Source organism: Barbus barbus, assembly GCF_936440315.1.
Source record: "Barbus barbus genome assembly, chromosome: 41".
Taxonomy (NCBI): Eukaryota; Metazoa; Chordata; class Actinopteri; order Cypriniformes; family Cyprinidae; genus Barbus; species Barbus barbus.
In genome coordinates, this window is record NC_136719.1 from 347,270 (window position 1) to 366,903 (window position 19,634).

The 19,634-nt window shown below is 44.4% G+C and overlaps 1 protein-coding gene across 1 annotated transcript in view; it reads left to right on the forward strand.

The window, feature by feature from the left end:
• LOC306860127 (neural cell adhesion molecule L1.1-like) overlaps positions 1 to 19,634 on the forward strand; it is a 91,167-nt gene that overhangs the window by 25,061 nt on the left and 46,472 nt on the right. The window contains exons 2-4 of the mRNA XM_079401671.1: positions 1,374 to 1,582; positions 3,872 to 3,974; positions 5,058 to 5,227. Of these exons, the coding sequence (XP_079257797.1) occupies positions 1,462 to 1,582; positions 3,872 to 3,974; positions 5,058 to 5,227 (394 nt within the window). The 5' untranslated portion in view covers positions 1,374 to 1,461. The remainder of the gene's footprint in view (positions 1 to 1,373; positions 1,583 to 3,871; positions 3,975 to 5,057; positions 5,228 to 19,634) is intronic.

Genomic DNA, 19,634 nt, shown 5'->3' on the forward strand with positions numbered 1-19,634 from the left:
TAGTGTTTTATATACATATAAGTATATAAAAGATACCTCTTCATTCACTGCTACGACCTGATGGCATTCAGATAAGTACGATTTGAACCATGCTAATGCACTTCCACTAATGCCACCAAAGTGTTCTAGTCTATTTAAAAGAATGTTGTGGTCTATAGTGTCGAATGCAGCACTAAGATCCAGTAGAACTAATAAAGAGATACAACCATGATTAGATGATAGAAGCATGTCATTTGTAACTCTAATGAGAGCAGTCTCAGTATTATGATACGGTCTAAATCCTGACTGGAATTCCTCACAAATACAATTTTTCTCTAAGAAGGAATATAATTGCGAGGATACTACGTTTTCTAGTATCTTTGACAGAAAAGGGAGATTTGAGATATATCTTTGGGGTCAAGTTGTGTTTATTTAATGAGAGGCTTAATAACAGCCAATTTCAAGGTTTTGGGGACATATCGTAATGACAGTGATTAATTAATAATAGCCAAAAGAGGATCTATGACTTCTGGAAGCAGCTGTTTTAGTAGTTTAAATGGAATAGGGTCTAACATACATGTTGTTGGTTTAGGTTAACAAATTTTTTGTTTGGTTAACACATTTATAGAATTCTTCCTCTCCTATAGTAGAGAATGAGTGGAATTGTTCCTCAGGGGATCTATAGTGCACTATCTGATGCAATATTGTAGCTGCCGGCTGCATGGTTACAATTTTATCACTGATAGAATCGATCTTGGAAGTAAAGTAGTTCATAAAGTCATTACTGCTGTGCTTTTTGGAAATACCAACACCTGTTGATGCTTTATTTTTCATTAATTTAGTGACTGTAAAATATAAAAACCGGGGGTTATGTTTGTTTTCTTCTAGAAGAGACAACAAGTAATCAGATCTAGCAGTTTTTAATGCTTTTCTGTAGGATAGGGTATTTTCCCACCAGGCTATACGAAATACCTCTAGTTTTGTTTTCCTCCATCTGCGCTCCATTTTCCGGGCTACTCTCTTTAAGGTGCGAGTGTAGTCATTATACCACGGAGTCGGACTGTTTTCTTTGATCTTCCTTAAGCGTAAAGGAGCAACTGTATCTAAAGTGCTAAAGAGAGATAAAGTATTATTTTGCTTTCTTTATTAATGCACAAGTGCTTATATTAAAGCACTACTGTAAGCACTGATAGATAATTAGCTTAATGAAAATCAAGAGTCAAGAGCCCAACTAAAGCAAACACTGATCACAATAATGGTTTTTTCAACATTGATTGTGGGTGCAAAAGTGATATCGATTCAATGCCATTAACAATCAGCTATTATTAACATTGATTGAATGGTTTTGACCTGCTCTCTTGTTTCATGGCCTCTCGTCTCTCTCTCTCCTGCAGAAGCGTCAGAAGCGTGCGGAGTCAGACGTGGTGGAGGCTGTCTGGACCCAGCTGTGTTTGCATGAAGTGGCTGCTAGTTTGATGCAGAATGCCTCTAGCTCAGTGTCAACCGGCAGGCAGAAGAGGGCGCATCAGGACACATCTTCATCTGCTGCTCCTCTTCCTCAGTGTGCTGCAAACACATGGATACATTATAATCCCTCCTGACTGTGAGTAGCACCCCTTCCAGACTCTAAACCTCCTTCTATAATGTGCAGGTACATTGTTTTGCTAAGTGTCATTCCTCGAATGGCGATTAACAAACACCACGTGGGTGCAGTTCCACTCTTTTTGATACAAAACTATATTTGGTGGTATGTTAAGAAATGCTTTTAAATCAGACAGTGATGTGATCAAAGACACTGTGTCTCGTTCACTAATGTAATGCATAAACAGCATATTGACAATCAAATCCTGATTCATCAACTACTGTACAAAGATTTATTCTAAATTTACGACAAAATGTAGGAACAACTGAAAGCACACATATATGAAAAAAAATTAAAAGGAGGGGGGGGGGCATATAGACATGCTAAAATGAAATTTTATACATAGATATTTAATGTAATCTTATAACGCTACTTTATTTTACTTCAGGATTCTAGATCTAATGACGTGTAGATAAAATAACTAACAAAACCAATTTTACGCTGCAGACACCAATGTCAGCTTCTACTTGTCCATGAATGCTGGCCATGGTATCGTAACATGGGCAAAGAGATGAAGTACAGCAGATTCAAAATAAAGAGACAATATAAAACAATACCAAGTATCTCTGAAACTAGGAACATAAAGAACAAATCTAAGCATGACTACAGTACATCCAACAATGGACAAGACCTGACAAAGCATGCTGAAAACACAAGGGCTTAAATACACAGCCTAATAGACTAAAAATAAACAGAGTACGAACTAAAAGCCTAAAACACACCTGTCAAATATGATTCCTGGGACCACTGTCCCTCAGGATCTTCAACCAACCAGCTCCAAAACACTCGCCTGGAGGTTTCTAGTGATCCTGAAGACCTCAGTTAGCTGGTTCAGGTGTGTTTGATTAGATTTAGAGCTGAACTCTGCAGGACTGTGGCCCTCCGGGAGCTGAGTTTGACATTCATTTGGTCTACCTCCTTTTAAATATGACTGCATGGGCTCATTCAAATTGATTTGAGAAAGAAAAGAAAAAAAGGTATTTTACAGCTGCTAGTCAGAGCACAACATTGCAGTTAGCCATCGTCTTGTGTGCTCCTCCTACAGGTAGATCTGCTGGATCCTTATTCAGGGTCACGTCTTCTATAATGCAGGCGAAACGAAGGAGAGCAGGATTCAATTGCAAAAGATTCACTGAAAATAATAAGACAATACTGATCTTGTTTTCCATACATTAGAATGTGTCTTGTTTAATTTTGTTTTGTTTTCTGAGCAAAAGATGATTATTACACAATGTGCTGATTAATTAATCTATTGTTAATTAATTAAAACTTGAACTGTTGGTTCTTGTGGTGTTCGGACAAAAACAGAATGTGTGATATTGCACTCGTTGCTAGTGATATGATATAAATATGAGACGAAAACTCAAACAGGGACATTTATGCCCCAGTGTCCTGCATTTAGGGGCATTTAACTGCATGCTATATCACAGAGAGAGCTGTTCGTCTCTGATCCACTGGGCGGCCGGGTGCATTAAATGCCTTCATTTTATCTCATCATTTTTTTACCCTTGTTAATTATATTATTAATTGACAGCCCAAGGTGAGTAGCTAGCCAATAAGTCACAATGAATCTTTTTTCCATTTGTTTGTCTCCTCCAGCCAGCTAGTTATATTGTGCTGAACTCCTTCTGTCTGATTAAATCAAAGTTGCCTAATCCCTGAAATCTTGAATGCATGTAAAGTAGTCACCTCACTGACTGAATGATTTAGGCATTTGATTTCTTTGCTGAATTTTGTTGGAAAAAACACTTGGATAAATGCATTTCTCTATAGGATGCCGTCCCACATCAACAGAAACAAGTCCTGCATGACTCTGTCTAACCATGTGCTCTCTCTCTACTCTCTCTTTCACTGCTTCCTTCTGCCGCTCTATCAGACACATATAACAACCGTGAGTACTTCAGCTTCCTCTGGATTCCTTTATTTCTGTCTCTGTGTCTCTGTGAATGAGTGTTCCTTACAGTTGAGTTTTTCAATTATAGCTGCTACAAATTGATTTTTCTTGTGCTGTGACACTAAAACATACTAAAACAGTGGTTGATTTGGTCACAATTTTTTACAGGCTTAGTTCAAATGTCTATAGGTGTTTTAGGTAACACCATGAGAAAGTTAGGTTCAGTAGCATGTATTGTCCAGTAGTTGTTCTCAAATCTAGCAGATGTTAACTCTACCTTTAACTCAAAACACTGGTTACAACCATGGTTTCTCATGGCTATTTTGTTTATCCTGCAACCATCTTTTTGCCCTCAGTAAAACAAGCTCCAAAGATCACAGATCAGCCCGTGTCTCACACCGCTTTCTCTCTGGATGATGTCAATCTGGCCTGTGAAGCCAGTGGAGACCCGGCGCCCAGGTGAGTCTGAGAGGGTCCTTTGAAAGACGAGTACAGAATGTGCAGGAGCTGGAGGATTTTTCTGAACAGCGGACAGGATGAACAAGGGACTCATACACAGCTATTACAAAACAAACAGTTGTGGATCACCCTGGTAATGATATTAAAGGGGTCATCGGATGCGACATGCACTTTTACAAGTTGTTTGAACTGAAATGTGTGTTGGCAGTGTGTGTACACAATAAAAGTCCACCCAGTGTTTTTTTTTTTGTGTTTTTTTTTATCTTGTTAAATCATTTCCCCTTTCTCAAATCGAGCCGATCTCAGATGACATCACACAGACCTAGGCCCCTCCCATGATTGTTGATTGACAGTAGTGTTTTACCTTAGATCCGCCCTGAGTGAACTGTCATCAGTCCACCATTGCAGATGTAGACAAGAATGTCTCCTGAGCAATTGAGGTGTTTTGTTGTTGGATGTAATAATGAATATAGTAGTTGTCATTTACTCTCGACATTTGAGCCGCTGAAAACGCAGTGGATTACGTTTGTTTTTCAAGTGAATGCGCCCCCGATATACCTAAATGCGTCTATCTTTGCACGAATCATTTGTGATCCAGCTTTACCTCCAGAAGAAGTGAGTGTAAGGATGTTTAATGTCCTCATTAGCAAGTTTCACGATGAATGCTTAAAGTTTACGGTCTCTCAGAGAGTGGCTCAGAAGAGAGGGGCAGGGTCAGCAGAACTCATTTGCATTCAAAGCGGCATGCAAGAATACAGCTTGCGGTAGACAGAGCTGTTTTTGACAGGATAAAAAAGGTTTTGTTTTACACTACCATTGAGAAATTTTAACCCAACTATGTCACAGACTTTTCATTAAGACCCTAAAGAATCATATCAACTTGTGGAAAATGGGCATCCGATGACCCCTTTAAGAATCAAGCAAAGGTGAATGGGCTCATTATTTTGTCTAGGAAAGATCTGTTACGTGAGCCTGTAGTTCAGGGCAGTGAACTGTACATGTGTGTGTATTTGTGTTTTTCTCTCTCCATCTATCTGTCTTTAGATTTAAATTTGTCTTTGTTTTCTCGCCTCACACTGACAGTTTCCGCTGGGTCAAAGATGGAAAAGAGTTTAGGAGGGAACTGTTTGAGTCTGGGACCCTGACAGCAGATGAAAAGGAGGAGCTCCGATCCTATCAGGGCTCGTACCGCTGCTATGTGGCCAACGAGCTGGGAACGGCCGTCTCAGACTTGGCGCGTCTGATCACAGAGCGTGAGTCTCTCCTCAAGCACCACAAGCACTGCGTCTCAGTGGCTTTGATTTGAAAAGCATAATGTATACAGTATAGTTACCTGTGCACAGAAACCGTAACCGTAAAATGTGTAATTACAGTTTTTCTTGATTGTTAACACAATCTCAAAACTAAACACCAACTTGTGCAAACTTCAAACTTCTGGGTCAAAGTCAAACATTTTTGTCAAAAACATATTCTCTTTTGTCAGAATCTAATCTTTGGCCTCAGATGACACACAAACCTGACAAATACACAGACTAATTTCCTGACTAGAGAACACTAGTGAGATCAATTCAAAACACTGTTACAAAAACTTCCTTTTGGGAAACAGGAAATGTCTTGCTATTCAATGACTGTTACAGTCTTCAGCATAAATAGAGTGGTGCAGATACATTAAAATTCACCAATAAACTTTAAGAAAAGTTTACTTTTGAGAGTCACGTGATGTGCTCATGAACCTAGTCACACTCGAGTAGAGCTCTGTACGTTTGGCCTCTTTTTGCTGATTTTGATCTTGATCTTGAAAAGACAAGACAAGATGGCGCCGCTGATGGCACCTATTGTGTTTGTACTGTTTTTTGTTTTTCAAATAAGATCAGTTTTACCAGGGATGACCTGCTGAACATTCGGCAGAACACACCACAAAATCTTTTACCGGATTTAGATTTTTCAGACGTTTTGCTGGACATTGTAGTTGGCGGAGCTGTAGCTCTGGTCAAACTCTACAGGAGGAGCAGGCGGGGGAAGAGAGCCAGCACGCTAGTGACGCTTCGTCAGCGCGGATTTAGAACGGCGTTGCCTAGCATCCATCTGGTGAATCTCCGCTCTCTACCCAACAAAACGGACAAACTCCTGCTCTCCCAGACAAACAAGGATTTGAAGAACTCTGCTGCCCTGTGTTTCACGGAAACCTGGCTAAATGGCGACATACCGGACAGCGCGATTCATCTGTCTAATTTCACGCTGATCAGAGCAAATCGCGACGCAGAATCAACAGAGAAATCACGTGGCGGTGGTACGTGAGTGCTTTTACATCAATGAGAGGTGGTGTACAGATGTAACTGTGTTAAAGAAGATTTACATTTACATTTATGCATTTAGCAGAAGCTTTTATCCAAAGCGACTTACATTTGCATTCGAGTTACAGTTATCAGCTCTTGCTATTGCTAGCGTTGCTAGCACCATGCTCTACTGTTTGAGCTACGGGAAAGCCAGATGTGCTGATCAGATCTAGAAACGCTCTTCATTAACTGCAAGCCGTTCTGTTCGCCGCGGGAGCTCTGCTTGTTCATTCTCGTGAGTGTCTACATTCCACCGCAAGCGCACGTGAGCACAGCTTTACAGAAACTCGCTGATATGATCACAGACACAGAACAACAACACCCAGACTCTGTTTTAATCATTCTCGGGGACTTTAATAAAGCAAATCTCTCCCGCGAACTGCCAAAATACAGACAGCACATCACATGTCCCACCAGAGACAGTAATATACTGGACCACTGTTACACAACAATAAAGGACTCATATCACTCGGTTCCACGAGCAGCTTTAGGACTCTCTGATCACTGTTTGGTTCATCTTATTCCGTCCTAATGAAACAGAGCAGGACTCTCTCTCTCACTGATTGGACTGTTTTTGAAGCCGCTGCCACCGATCTGGGCGAGCTCACAGAGACTGTAACATCTTATATCAGTTTCTGTGAGGATATGTGCATTCCTAACAGGACTCATCTAATCTACAACAATGACAAACCATGGTTCACTGCAAAACTCAGACAGCTCCGTCAGGCCAAAGAAGATGCTTACAGACAGGAGGATAAAGTCATGTACAAACAGGCCAAATACACACTGGAAAAGGAGATCAGAGTGGCAAAGAGGAATTATTCTGACAAGCTAAGGAAAAAATTATCTTCCAGTGATCCTGCTTCAGTGTGGAAAGGCATAAAAGATATCACCAGTTACAAGTCACCATCTCCCAGCACTGTGGAGAATCAACATCTGGCAGACGACTTGAACGAGTTTTATTGTCGCTTTGAGAAAACACCCCACACCCGCCCTGAACACCTCTCCACACAACCATTAACACCTCCAGCAACCCTCCTCTCCCCCACACCTACAATTCAAATCAGCGAAGAAGATGTGTGCCAGGTCTTCAGGAAGAACAAAAGAAGGAAAGCACCAGGGCCAGACGGTGTGTCACCAGCCTGCCTAAAAACCTGTGCGGATGAGCTGGCCCCCATCTTCACACAGATCTTCAACAGCTCACTGGAGCTGTGTGAAGTCCCCTCATGCTTCAAACGCTCCACCATCAACCCCCGTCCCAAAGAAACTCAAAATTACTGGACTTAATGACTACAGACATGTGGCTCTAATGTCTGTAGCCATGAAATCATTTGAAAGACTGGTTTTGGCTTATCTGAAGGACATCACTGGTCCCTTACTGGACCCCCTGCAGTTTGCCTACAGAGCAAACAGGTCTGTGGATGATGCAGTCAACATAGGACTGCACTTCATCCTGCAGCGTCTCGACAGACCAGGGACTTATGTGAGGATCCTGTTTGTGGACTTCAGCTCCGCTTTTAACACCATCATCACGGAAACCCTTCAGAATAAACTAACCCAGCTCTCCGTCCCCACCTCCGTCTGCCAGTGGATCAACAGCTTCGTGACAGACAGACAGCAGTTAATAAAGCTTGGTAAAGTCACATCCGGCACTCGTACTATCAGCAGTGGAGCTCCTCAGGGCTGTGTATACTCCCCACTGCTCTTCTCCCTCTACACTAACGACTGCACCTCTAAAGACCCCTCTTTCAGTCTCCTGAAGTTTGCAGACGACACCACACTGATCGGCCTCATCCAGGACGGTGACGACTCTGCTTACAGACAGGAGGTTAAGGAGTTGTCTGTCTGGTGCAGTCTTAACAACCTGGAGCTTAATACGCTCAAAAGTGTGGAGATGATCATGGACTTCAGGAGAAACCCCCCTGCTCTCCCCCCACTCACCATCATGAACAGCACTGTGACTGCAGTGGAGTCATTCAGATTCCTGGGCACCACCATCTCTCAGGAACTCAACTGGTTTTATTCTCAAACTTGTATTTTGTCTTATTATGCAGTAATTCTGTTTGATACCTATGACTGACCTTAATATTCTGAGTTGCAATATTAATGGGCTAAATGGCCCTCACAAACATACAGATTTTCTGGATTTTTTGCGAAGAAGAAAGATTTATATAGTGTTAGTTCAAGAATCCGATTTGAAAGAGGAGGATAAACGCAGATGTAATAATACGTTTTATGAAGTTCTGTATGCCAATCCAGCAGGCGCTGTTCTCACAGGTGCTGTTCACTCTAACCCATTCTTTATACATCGAGGTACTCGTCAGGGTTGCCCGCTTTCTCCTCTGTTATTTACCCTATCCTTGGAACCCTTAGATCAAGCGGTCCGATAAACTATTTCTCCCATAAATATATGGACTACTCATCATCATATTTCTTTATTTGCTAATTATATCTTATTGTTTTTGGAGAAGCCGTCACATTCTATTCCTCATGTGCTCAATTTATTTGACCATTTTGGATCTTTCTCAGGGTTTAAAATTAATTGGAGTAAGTCATGTTTACTTCCTCTCAATTCTAAAACTGATTCCATGTCCCTTTCTATATCTATTCCATAGGTTCAAAACTTTAAGTACTTGGGGATAGATGTTTTTCCTTCCCTGCAGGAAATCGTCTCAAAAAACTATAATGGTATTCTAGCCAAAGTATCCTCAGATTTGGAAAATTGGTCTCATCTTCCTACTTCTTTTCAGGCCCGTATATTGGTGATTAAAATGAATGTTCTTCCACGTATCAATTTCTTTTCTTCCATGATTCCTCTCTCTCCACTGGTTGCCTACTGAAACAAACTAGATGCATGTGTTTCACGGTATATATGGGATGGGAAACGTCCTCGTATTAAACTGACTACCTTACAACGATGTAGATTACATGGAGGTCTTTCTTTCCCTAATTTTAGACTGCTCAAGCCTTATCCCTCCGCCCTTTAGCAGTTTGGTTTGACGGTTCTGTGTCTTGGAGAGCAATTGAGAAATCTATTGTTTATCCGTATAAATTGATGCATCTTGTTTTTTCGGGAGTTCCGCTTAGGCAGTGTAAATCTCGGTTTGGTCCCATTGTAACCCACCTCCTCTCCACATTCTGGGATGTTGAAAGACGTTCACAACTAGCTACAAAATGGCATAGGCATTCGCCTATTTTCCACAATAATAACCTTTTGTCAAGCAGTACTCCATTTCATTGTCCGCAATGGACTCATAATAAATTGAACACTATATCTATGATGATTGTGGTTTAAAATCCTTCCAGAATCTTAAAACTCAATATAATCTGCCAGGCACCTCCTTTTTTATGTATTTGCGCATTAGATCGGCCCTACGGGCTTATGGGGTGCCTTGGAACTCACAACTGCCTGTTCACCCTTTACACAAACTAATCCTTCCTTCTGAGGAATCTCCCTCCTCTGCTTCAGTCATCTATCTCTTTCTTCTTGAGCATTCATACAAACCTTTATCTATTACAACTGTTTTGGCTAAGGATCTTAAAGAGGATGTGCATGTTTTATTATTCCGATTAGGTATGGGGTATGTTTAAATTGTCTTCTTAAAACCCTAATCACCAAATGATTCATTGGAAATTGCTGCATAGGGTTTACTTGACTCCAATGAAACGTTTTTATATGAATCTGTCGTCTTCTCCTAAGTGTAATCTCTGTTCCCAAGGAGTTTTAGGCATGTTTTTGCTTTTTTTTGGGAGTGCCCCTCTCTCTCACCTTTTTGGACTCAGCTCTCACAGGACCTATCATATTTGTTGAGTACTGAGATATGTTTGACTCTGTGCCAGTTTTTCATGAATGACTTTTGGGACTTCACCTTGTCCGTCCAACAAAGATCTTTACTGTTCCCTATCTGTCGGTCACTACGAGTTATGTCGTGACGACATTAGGGGATTTACTTGGAAGCCCCAATCATCTCTGATTTAAGAGAAAACGCCAGTGAATATTGGCTAGTGGATTTTGCATACCTGAGCCACTCCCCGTGCATAAAAGGGCGACAGGTGCATCCACTGATCAGATTTTTGCTTCGCAGCCGAGTGGATGAACGTGCTGATCTCCACAAAACCATTCATCATCTGTCTGGAAGCTGTTCTGGTTGGCGTCACGGTGCGAACAGCGGTGTCCTGTCTGCAGCGATTCCCCTGGGCACTTCAACTAAAAGAGCAGATTTCCTAAAAGAGCAAATCATGGTCGGTTCACGTCTTTTTAAAGACGCTGTTCCGGCCGTGTCCTCTTGGATGCGGTCGTTTCCTGTCCTCCGTCAACATCCACGATCGTTGTCTTCAGTGTCTGAGGCTTCAGCACGCTGAAGCTGCGTTCGTGGATGGTTTACGCGTTCACTGAGCGTGTAACCATAGCAGCGCTGCGATCGCGCCTCTCTCTCCTCACGGGGATGGGAGGGGCTCCCTCTGTCACTACCCGCGCTGGCTTCTCTGCCGAGCAGAGAACCATCGGCTAGTGCTCTGGGCGATCTGAGGATTACAGTGAGAGCCTTCTGCCGGGCCAGTCCCCACGGACCTTTCACTCCTCCTGCAGCAGCTGTTCTGTGCGGCTCCCCGATTAATCTGCTGTGCCGTCTTACGGCGTGCCCAGCATTTTCATTCGGCGCGCCAATAGAGGATTAGATGTCGATCGCGGCATCGGGGGATGGGCAATCGTCCTCTGAGGATGAAGGTTCGGCGCAGATGCCCCCTCGGGGTTCACGAATCGGACCCAGAGTTGACGGCCGTGCTTTCCCGGGCCGCCGCGAGATCGGGCTGGAGGCGTGCACACCTCCCAGTCCCGAGCCCTCACGGTGAGGTGATTGGCTCCTCGGCATGGGCTGTGGCTCGCGACCACGCCCTGCCTTGGCTCCTTTCTTCCCGGAAGTGCACGAGGAGCTGATGGAGTCGTGGACGGCCCTTTTTACGGCCAGAAGCGGCGCGTCTGCCTCCTCCGTCCTCGCTACCCTCGATGGCGGGGCGGCTAAGGGTGACACTGACTTTCCCCAGGTGGAGAGAGCGGTCGCAGTGCACTGGTGCCCGCGAAACGCCGCCACTTGGAGGAATCGTCCGTGTCTCCCGGCCAAAGCCTGTAAGTTCACGGCCGCGCTTGCCACCAAGGCTTACAGTGCTGCGGGCCAGGCAGCCTCTGCCCTGCATGCCACGGCTATCCTGCGAGTACACAAGCCAAGGCATTAAATGCACGAGGGTAGTACCAACCCGAGGTTGACGCAGGAGCTGCGCTCAGTGACTTGCCCTATGGGCAACGGAAGTCACGGCGCAGTCCCTCGGGAAGGCGATGTCCACACTCTTGTGGTCCAAGAGTGCCGCAGGGTTCAGCCTGGTGAGAGGGACGAAATCAACAAAGTGCACTTTCTCGATGCTCTCGTCTCCCAGGCCAGACTGTTTGGCGACACTGTCGGGAGCTGTGCCAGCAGTTCTCGGCAGTACTGCAGCAGACTGAGGCGTCCAGCATATCTTGCCCCGGCGTGATGCATCGCTCCGCCGCAGGGCAGCCCCAGTCTGCTGGCCGCCGTGGGCGCCCTCCTGTGTTCCCCTGAGCTGCTCCGCCTTGTGCTGGTGCATCGAGCCTCTTGCAGGAACGGGGCGCCCCCCGTGTTCCAGCTGGCCCGATATCGTCCAAGGAGGCGATAAAACGGCCCTGACACGGGCAACCCGAAGATGTGGAAAGCTGCTCTATCTCAGGAGATGGCGCAGCGCCGCTCCTTCCCCCGAAGGAGGGCTGGAGGAGAATCATTTCATTCTGTTCCGCTTCATTCTGTACCCACATTTTTCATATAAAAGAGCAATTTCCCTTCCCTCTGGGTTCTCAGGTCTGCGGGCTGACAGTGTGCGACGCGCTGCCTCCTCACTCTCGCCCGCGACCCATCTTGCCAGTGGCCAAGAGAGTGTGGTCTGGGGACGCGGTGCCTCCCCACGCACCTCTAGCCTGTCCCCCCGGGGACTTAGGGAGTTTTGTGGGGATGATTCAGAACGCACCGCCTTCTGTTCCATCCAGCCTTACTCCCCCTCGCTGCACCACTGCGGGCACGTCGATTGTGCCTTTGGTGCCACTTGCACGGTATCTGGGGGCGTGGCTTGCGCTACCCAGCCCATCTCGCTGGCTCATTCGCACAGTTCGACTCGGCTATGCGATTCAGTTCGCCAGGCGGCTTCCCAGGTTCAGTGGCATCTTCGAGACTTCGGTGGCAGTCCGAGATGCACCTGTCTTGCGCGAGGAGATTGCTGCCCTTCTGGCAAAGGGCGCAATTGAGCCGGTCCCTCCAGCCGAGATGAGGCAGGGGTTTTACAGCCCCTACTTAATCGTGCCCAAGATAGGCGGTGCCCTTCGGCCAATCCTGGATCTGCGAGTCTTGAATCGGGCCCTACACAAGCTCCCGTTCAAGATGTTGACGCAGAAGCGCATCGTCAAATGCGTGCAGTCCGCGGATTGGTTTGCAGCGATCGACCTGAAGGACGCTTACTTTCATGTCTCGATTCTCCCTCGACACAGGCCGTTCCTACGGTTCGCGTTTGAGGGGCGGGCATGGCAGTACAGGGTCCTCCCCTTCGGGCTCTCCCTGTCCTCCCGTGCCTTCACGAAGGTGGCGGAGGGCGCCCTTGCCCCGTTACGGGAAGTGGACGTCAGGATCCTCAACTATCTCGACGATTGGGTCATCCTGGCCCGGTCACGAGAACAGTTGTGTGGTCACAGGGACCTGGTGCTCCGGCACCTCAGCCAGTTGGGGCTTCGAGTCAACTGGGAAAAGAGCAAGCTCTCCCCTGTGCAGAGAATCTCTTTTCTCGGTGTGGCGTTAGACTCCGTGAGTATGACGGCACGTCTCACGGACGAGCGCGCCCAATCAGTGCTGAACTGCCTGAGTTCCTTCAGAGGCAGGACAGTGGTTCCGCTGAAACAGTTTCAGCGGCTCCTGGGGCATATGGCATCCGTAGCCGCAGTCACGCCGCTCGGGTTGCTTCATATGAGACCACTTCAGCACTGGTTACACTCACGGGTCCCGAGATGGGCATGGCGCCGCGGGACACGTCGTGTGACCATCACGCAATCGTGTCGCCGCTCTTTCAGCCCCTGGTCGGACCTTGGTTTGTGGCGTACCAATCCCAAGGCGAGCCGTGCCCCCTTGGGGTGAGGGCTCACTGCACACGGAGTGTTGCCTGCTTCTATGCGTTGGCGCACGGCGCCTCTTTGGCAGACATCTGTAGAGCTGCGGGCTGGGCGACACCGAACACCTTCGCAAGATTTTACAGTCTCCGCGTTGAGCCAGTCTCTTCCCGTGTGTTGGGTAACAGGTAAGTGGCGGGAAGAGTTGGCCGGTGTCACGCTTGCTGCGCCATTCCCCCTTACCCGGGGATATGAGCACCTGTTTCTCTCCTCCAGTTTAGTTCCCCGGACGGCGAACCCTGGGGGAGTCCTCCAGCACTCCCGGCAGTCAGACCGGGCGGAGCAGTCTGACGCCAGGCCCAGTACCGGTGCTAGCTTGCCCGGGTCTCCGGTCAGCCCCTGTACTCGGCTAGGTGCCCGTGTGGCCTGATTCCCTTCGGGTGATCCCACACGTGTACTCATCCACGGTACGGTTTCCCTCACCGTAAACCCGTGTCTTCCCTTTGACAGAGCTCTGTCAGACCCTGCTGGCAGCCCTCCTCCCTACTCCTAGGTAGGATCTGCCCCAGGGTCCAGGCGTATGTAGCACTGCCCCAGGCCTGGGCCAGTCCGTACCAGTGTCTCCACATGTTACCTCCCTTCGGGCAGGATGTGGCCTCCATAGCGCCCTTCTCCGGAAGGCTCGCTTCACCGTCGTTACTGCCAAGCTGTAACAACAAATAGGAAAGACTTGAAGCGGTCTTTCATAGAAGGTCGAAATCCCTTCCGCTTTCCATAGACCCCTAATGTCGTCACGACATAACTCGTAGTGACCGACAGATAGGGAACGTCTCGGTTACGTACGTTATGTCCTCATGCCACAATCTTGAACCATCGCTGGTTGCCAGGGACACGTTCTCGGCTCCTCAGTGGAAAACCTGATGAGTGGATGCACCTGTCGCCCTTTTATACCCGTATGCACGGGGAGTGGCTCAGGTATGCAAAATCCACTAGCCAATATTCATTGGCGTTTTCTCTTAAGTCAGAGATGATTGGGGCTTTCCAAGTAAATCCCCTAATGTCATCACGACATAACGTCTCCGTTCCCTCCATCAGGGAACGAGGGTTACGTATGTAACCGAGACGTTAGCTGCTCTCACAGCAGCAAAACAATTGCTGGTCAACCGTTGGAATCCTCCTCACACAAAGGACAGACGAACCTGGACTGTGTTATTTTTGGGCATTATCTCGATGGAACTCTCTACAGTACTTCTCGTATACATGGATCTAACATGAAAACTGTTAATTCATGGCATTCAGCTTTTAATGTTGTGTCTTCTTTTCTAAAATCTTTGTAAAAATAATTTTATTTGTATTTGTTTATCTATTAATATTAATTAATATATTTTATTATTATTATTTATTTATTTTATTTTATTTTATTTATTTTTAAGTCTACCAGGGGGTGAGATGGGTTGGGGTGGGTTCTAAATTTGTACAGCTACTTTTTGTTTTGTACTATTTTTCCACAGAATAAAATTCAATAAACAGTTGTTAACAACAACAAAAAAAAGTTTACTTTCATTACACTACTGTAAAGATATCTTACAGTAGATGAATAGCGCTAGAAGAGAAAAAGTACAAAAACTAAGCAACAGAATATACAGTAAGCACACATTGGAATATACTGTCAGTTATTGTACAGCAATAAACAAATAAATAAATAAATTTTGCATCCTCTGTCAAGTTGCATAACAGTATTGGTAATATCCTTATTTGTTATACTATAGCAAAAGATGTTTTCTCCCATAGACAGTCAACTCTCAGTTCTGCACAAATCACTCAAATCAATTCAACAGTTACCACACACCCTCAAATAGAGTTTGAGGGTGTGTGGTACAGTATTTACAGTACAAAGAACAATGAAAGTCCTCTCATCTGAAATACTGCTATATGTACTGCAAGTGTAATGTGTAAGTAGTGTAAAACCCTGTAGATGAGCCGGCAGGCAGTTTTCCTTATGATCATTACTGCACAAGAACATGTTCAACTATAATGCTTTATATTTCATCAGCAACAAAAGACCCTTGACCTCATCCCCTTCATTTTTCTTTTCTCCTCCTATTCCTCTTTGTATCCCATTACCAGGATTCATTTTCCAAAACACATAATCACCTGTGCTCCTGTTCATATCATCCTAAGATTCTGACTGCTGTGTCATCAGTTTTGCTACTTAAGGTTCACACATGAATAAATGTGCGCTATTTATGTTCATTTTGTGATTCTTGAGGTAGTTATATTGTGTTTTCTAAATGAGAACATGGTTAAACCTGTGCAAAATGATGCCGTTCTTTTGTAGAGTTTTGCAGAAAACACTGAGCAAATTAGAACGTGTGTGAAATCATGAAACAGTTCAAGTGTGTTAGCTATCGAGAAAAACTGTAAATTACAACCCGAATTCCGGAAATGTTAGGACGTTTTTTAAATTGGAATAAAGTGAAAACTAAAAGACTTTCAAATCACATGAGCCAACATTCTATTCACAATAGAACATAGATAGCATAACAAATTTTTAAACTGAGAAAATTTAAAATTTTATGCACAAAATCAGCTAATTTCAAATGTGATGCCTGCTACAGGTCTCAAAATAGTTGGGACAGGGGCATGTTTACCATGGTGTAGCAGTTCCTCTTTTTTTCAAAACAGTTTGAAGACATCTGGGCATCGAGGTTATGAGTTTCTGGAGTTTTGGTGATGGAATTTGGTCCCATTCTTGCCTAATATAGGTTTCCAGCTGCTGAAGAGTTCGTGGTTGTCTTTGACGTATTTTTCATTTAATGATGCGCCAAATGTTCTCTATAGGTAAAAGATCTGGACTGCAGGCAGGCCAATTCATCACCCGGACTCCTCTACTAAGAGTCGTGGCCTAATGGTTAGGGAAGTTGTGGCCTAATGGTTAGGGAGTTGGACTCGTAATCCAAAGGTTGCGGGTTTGAGTCTCGGGCCGGCAGGGATTGTAGGTGGGGGGAGTGAATGTCCAGTGCTCTCTCCACCCTCAATACCACGACTGAGATGCCCTTGAGCAAGGCACCGAACCCCCAACTGCTCCCCGGGTGCCGCAGCATAAATGGCTGCCCACTGCTCCGGGTGTATGTTCACGGTGTGTGTGTGTTCACTGCTGTGTGTGTGTGTGTGTTCACTGCTGTGTGTGTGCACGTTGGATGGGTTAAATGCAGAGCACGAATTCAGAGTATGGGTCACCATACTTGGCTGAATGTCACTTCACTTCATTTCTGGCATTATCTATCAAACTAATTTGATTGTTCCCTTTTTAAAACCGCAGTGCGTTAGCATTCGTTAGAGGGTTAGCTTGTCACTCGCGGTTCCATTCGCGTTTCTATTCACGCCTATTATTGTTTTCTTTTTTCTCGCTCCACTTTTCGTGAGTTCATCAAACAACAGTGGTAAGCGAATCATTCTTCAATCACGGTGAGTAATGGCTTCTTCTCCTGCTATTGTTGTTTGCACTGTTTGCCACATGTACAGTTTCTCTCTCTCTGTTGGCGATGAGGGATTCACATGTGATAAATGCAGGGAAATAGTTAGGCTGACAGAGAAGATTTTAGAATTAGAGACACGCATCCAAACTTTAGTTGGGGACAGTAAGAATGTGAGGGCTGTAGATACTGCTTTGGATGCGACTAGCTCAGGGATTCCTGTACATTGTTCGGTTCTGGTAGAGCCCGTGCAGCAGGAAATACCACTCTTCCGTTCCTATCAAAATATCAAACAGGTTCTCCCCACTCTGTGAGGCACCCACTGAGAAACCTGATGAAAGTGCTCTAGTTATTGGCGATTCTATTGTACGGAACGTGAAAATAGAGACACCAGCCACCATAGACCAATGTTTACAGGGAGCCAGAGTGCCTGACATCTTGGCACATTTAAAAGTGCTGGCTAATGCTAAACGTAAATTCAGTAAGATTGTTATCCATGTCGGCGCTAATGATGTTCGATTTCGCCAGTCGGGGATCACTAAATATAATGTTAAAGAGGTGTGTGAACTTGCAAACACGACGTCAGACACAGTAATATGCTCTGGTCCCCTCCCTGCTTACCGGGATGATGAGATACATAGCAGACTGTCGTCACTCAATGGCTAGATGTCTAAGTGGCGCCCGCAGAATAGCATAGGTTTCATAGACAATTGGACAAGTTTTTGGGGCAGACCTGACCTGTTGAAAAGAGATGGTCTTCATCCCTCCTGGGGTGGTGCCGCTCTTCTCTCTAGAAATATGGCACATAGTCTTAGAGTTCGTACTTCACTAACTGGGGCCCAGGTCAGGCAGCAGACAGACTGGCTAAACCGACCGTCTGCTAGCCGCCTCACGTCACAGAAGTCTGTTAATTCTCAGCACATAGAGACTCCTTCACCTAGATATCACACTATAGAGACTGTGTCTGTTCCCTGAACTAGAAAATACAGAAAACATCCAAACCAAAGTAAGAGTAACAATTTAATTGATGTTCAACAAATAGAAAATATATATAATACAGATAAACAAATGATAAAGCTTGGCTTATTGAATATTAGATCCCTTTCTACAAAAGCACTTTTTGTAAATGATATGATCACTGACCATAAACTAGATGTGCTCTGTTTGACAGAAACCTGTCTAAAACCAGATAACTACATTACTTTAAACAAGTCTACCCCCCAAGATTACAGTTACAAACATGAACCGCGTCCAAAAGGTAAAGGGGAGCGTGTTGCCACAATTTATAGCAATATTTTCAGTATTTCTCAGAGGTCGGGTTTCAAGTATAATTTGTCCGAAGTAATGGTGCTTCATATAACGTTATCCAAAGAAGCAAGTGTTAATGATAAATCCCCTGCAATGTTTGTACTGGCTACTGTATACAGGACACCCTACAGACTTTATTAAAGAATTTGCTGATTTTCTATCTGAGATAGTGCTGGCTGCAGATAAAGTCCTAATTGCTGGTGATTTTAATATCCATGTGGATAATGAAAGAGATTCGTTGGGATCAGCATTCATAGACATTCTAAACTCCATTGGTGTTAAACAACACGTTTCAGGACCTACTCATTGTCGAAATCATACTCTAGATTTAATACTGTCATATGGAATTGATGTCAGTGGCGTTGAAATATTGCAGCAGAGCGATGAGATCTCAGATCATTATCTAGTTTCTTGTATATTCCATATAGCTAAAGCTGTAAAGCCAACTCCTTGTTACAAATATGGTAGAACTATCACTTCGACCACAAAAGACTACTTTATAAATAATCTTCCTGACTTCAATTCCTCAGCATATCCAATAGCTCAGAACAACTTGATGATGTAACAGAAACTATTGACTCTCACTTTTCTAGCACTTTAGATACGGTTGCTCCTTTACACTTAAGGAAGATTAAGGAAAAGAGTCCAACACTGTGGTATAATGAGCAAACTCGGGCCCTAAAGAGAGCAGCCCGGAAAATGGAGCGCAGCTGAAGGAAAACTAAATTAGAGGTATTTCGTATTGCTTGGCAGGAAAGTACCCTATCCTACAGAAAAGCATTAAAAAATGCTAGATCTGCTTACTTTACGTCTCTTTTAGAAGAAAACAAACACCACCCCAAGTATTTAATACAGTGGATAAATTAACAAAAAATATAACATCAGCAGGGGCTGACATTACCCAGCAGCACAGTAGTAATGACTTTATGAACTACTTTAATTCCAAGATCGAAACTATTAGAGAGATCTCCTGAGGAACAATTCCACTCATTCTCTTCTATTGGAAATGAAGAATTGTATAAACTTGTTAAATCCTCTAAACCAACATCCTGTATTTTAGACCCTGTTCCGTCTAAGCTTCTAAAAGAGGTGCTTCCAGAAGTAATAGATCCTCTTCTGAATATTATTAACTCATCATTGTCATTAGGATATGTCCCAAATATATATCTCTCATTAAAAAAACACAACTTGACCCCAAAGAATTAATAAATTACAGACTGATCTCCCTTTTCTGTCAAAGATACTAGAAAAGGTAGTATCATCACAACTTTGTTCCTTCTTAGAGAAAAATTATATGTGAGGATTTCCAGTCAGGTTGTATCATACCATAGTACTGAGGACCATATAATTTTACATAGGACCATATCATAGTACTGAGACTGCT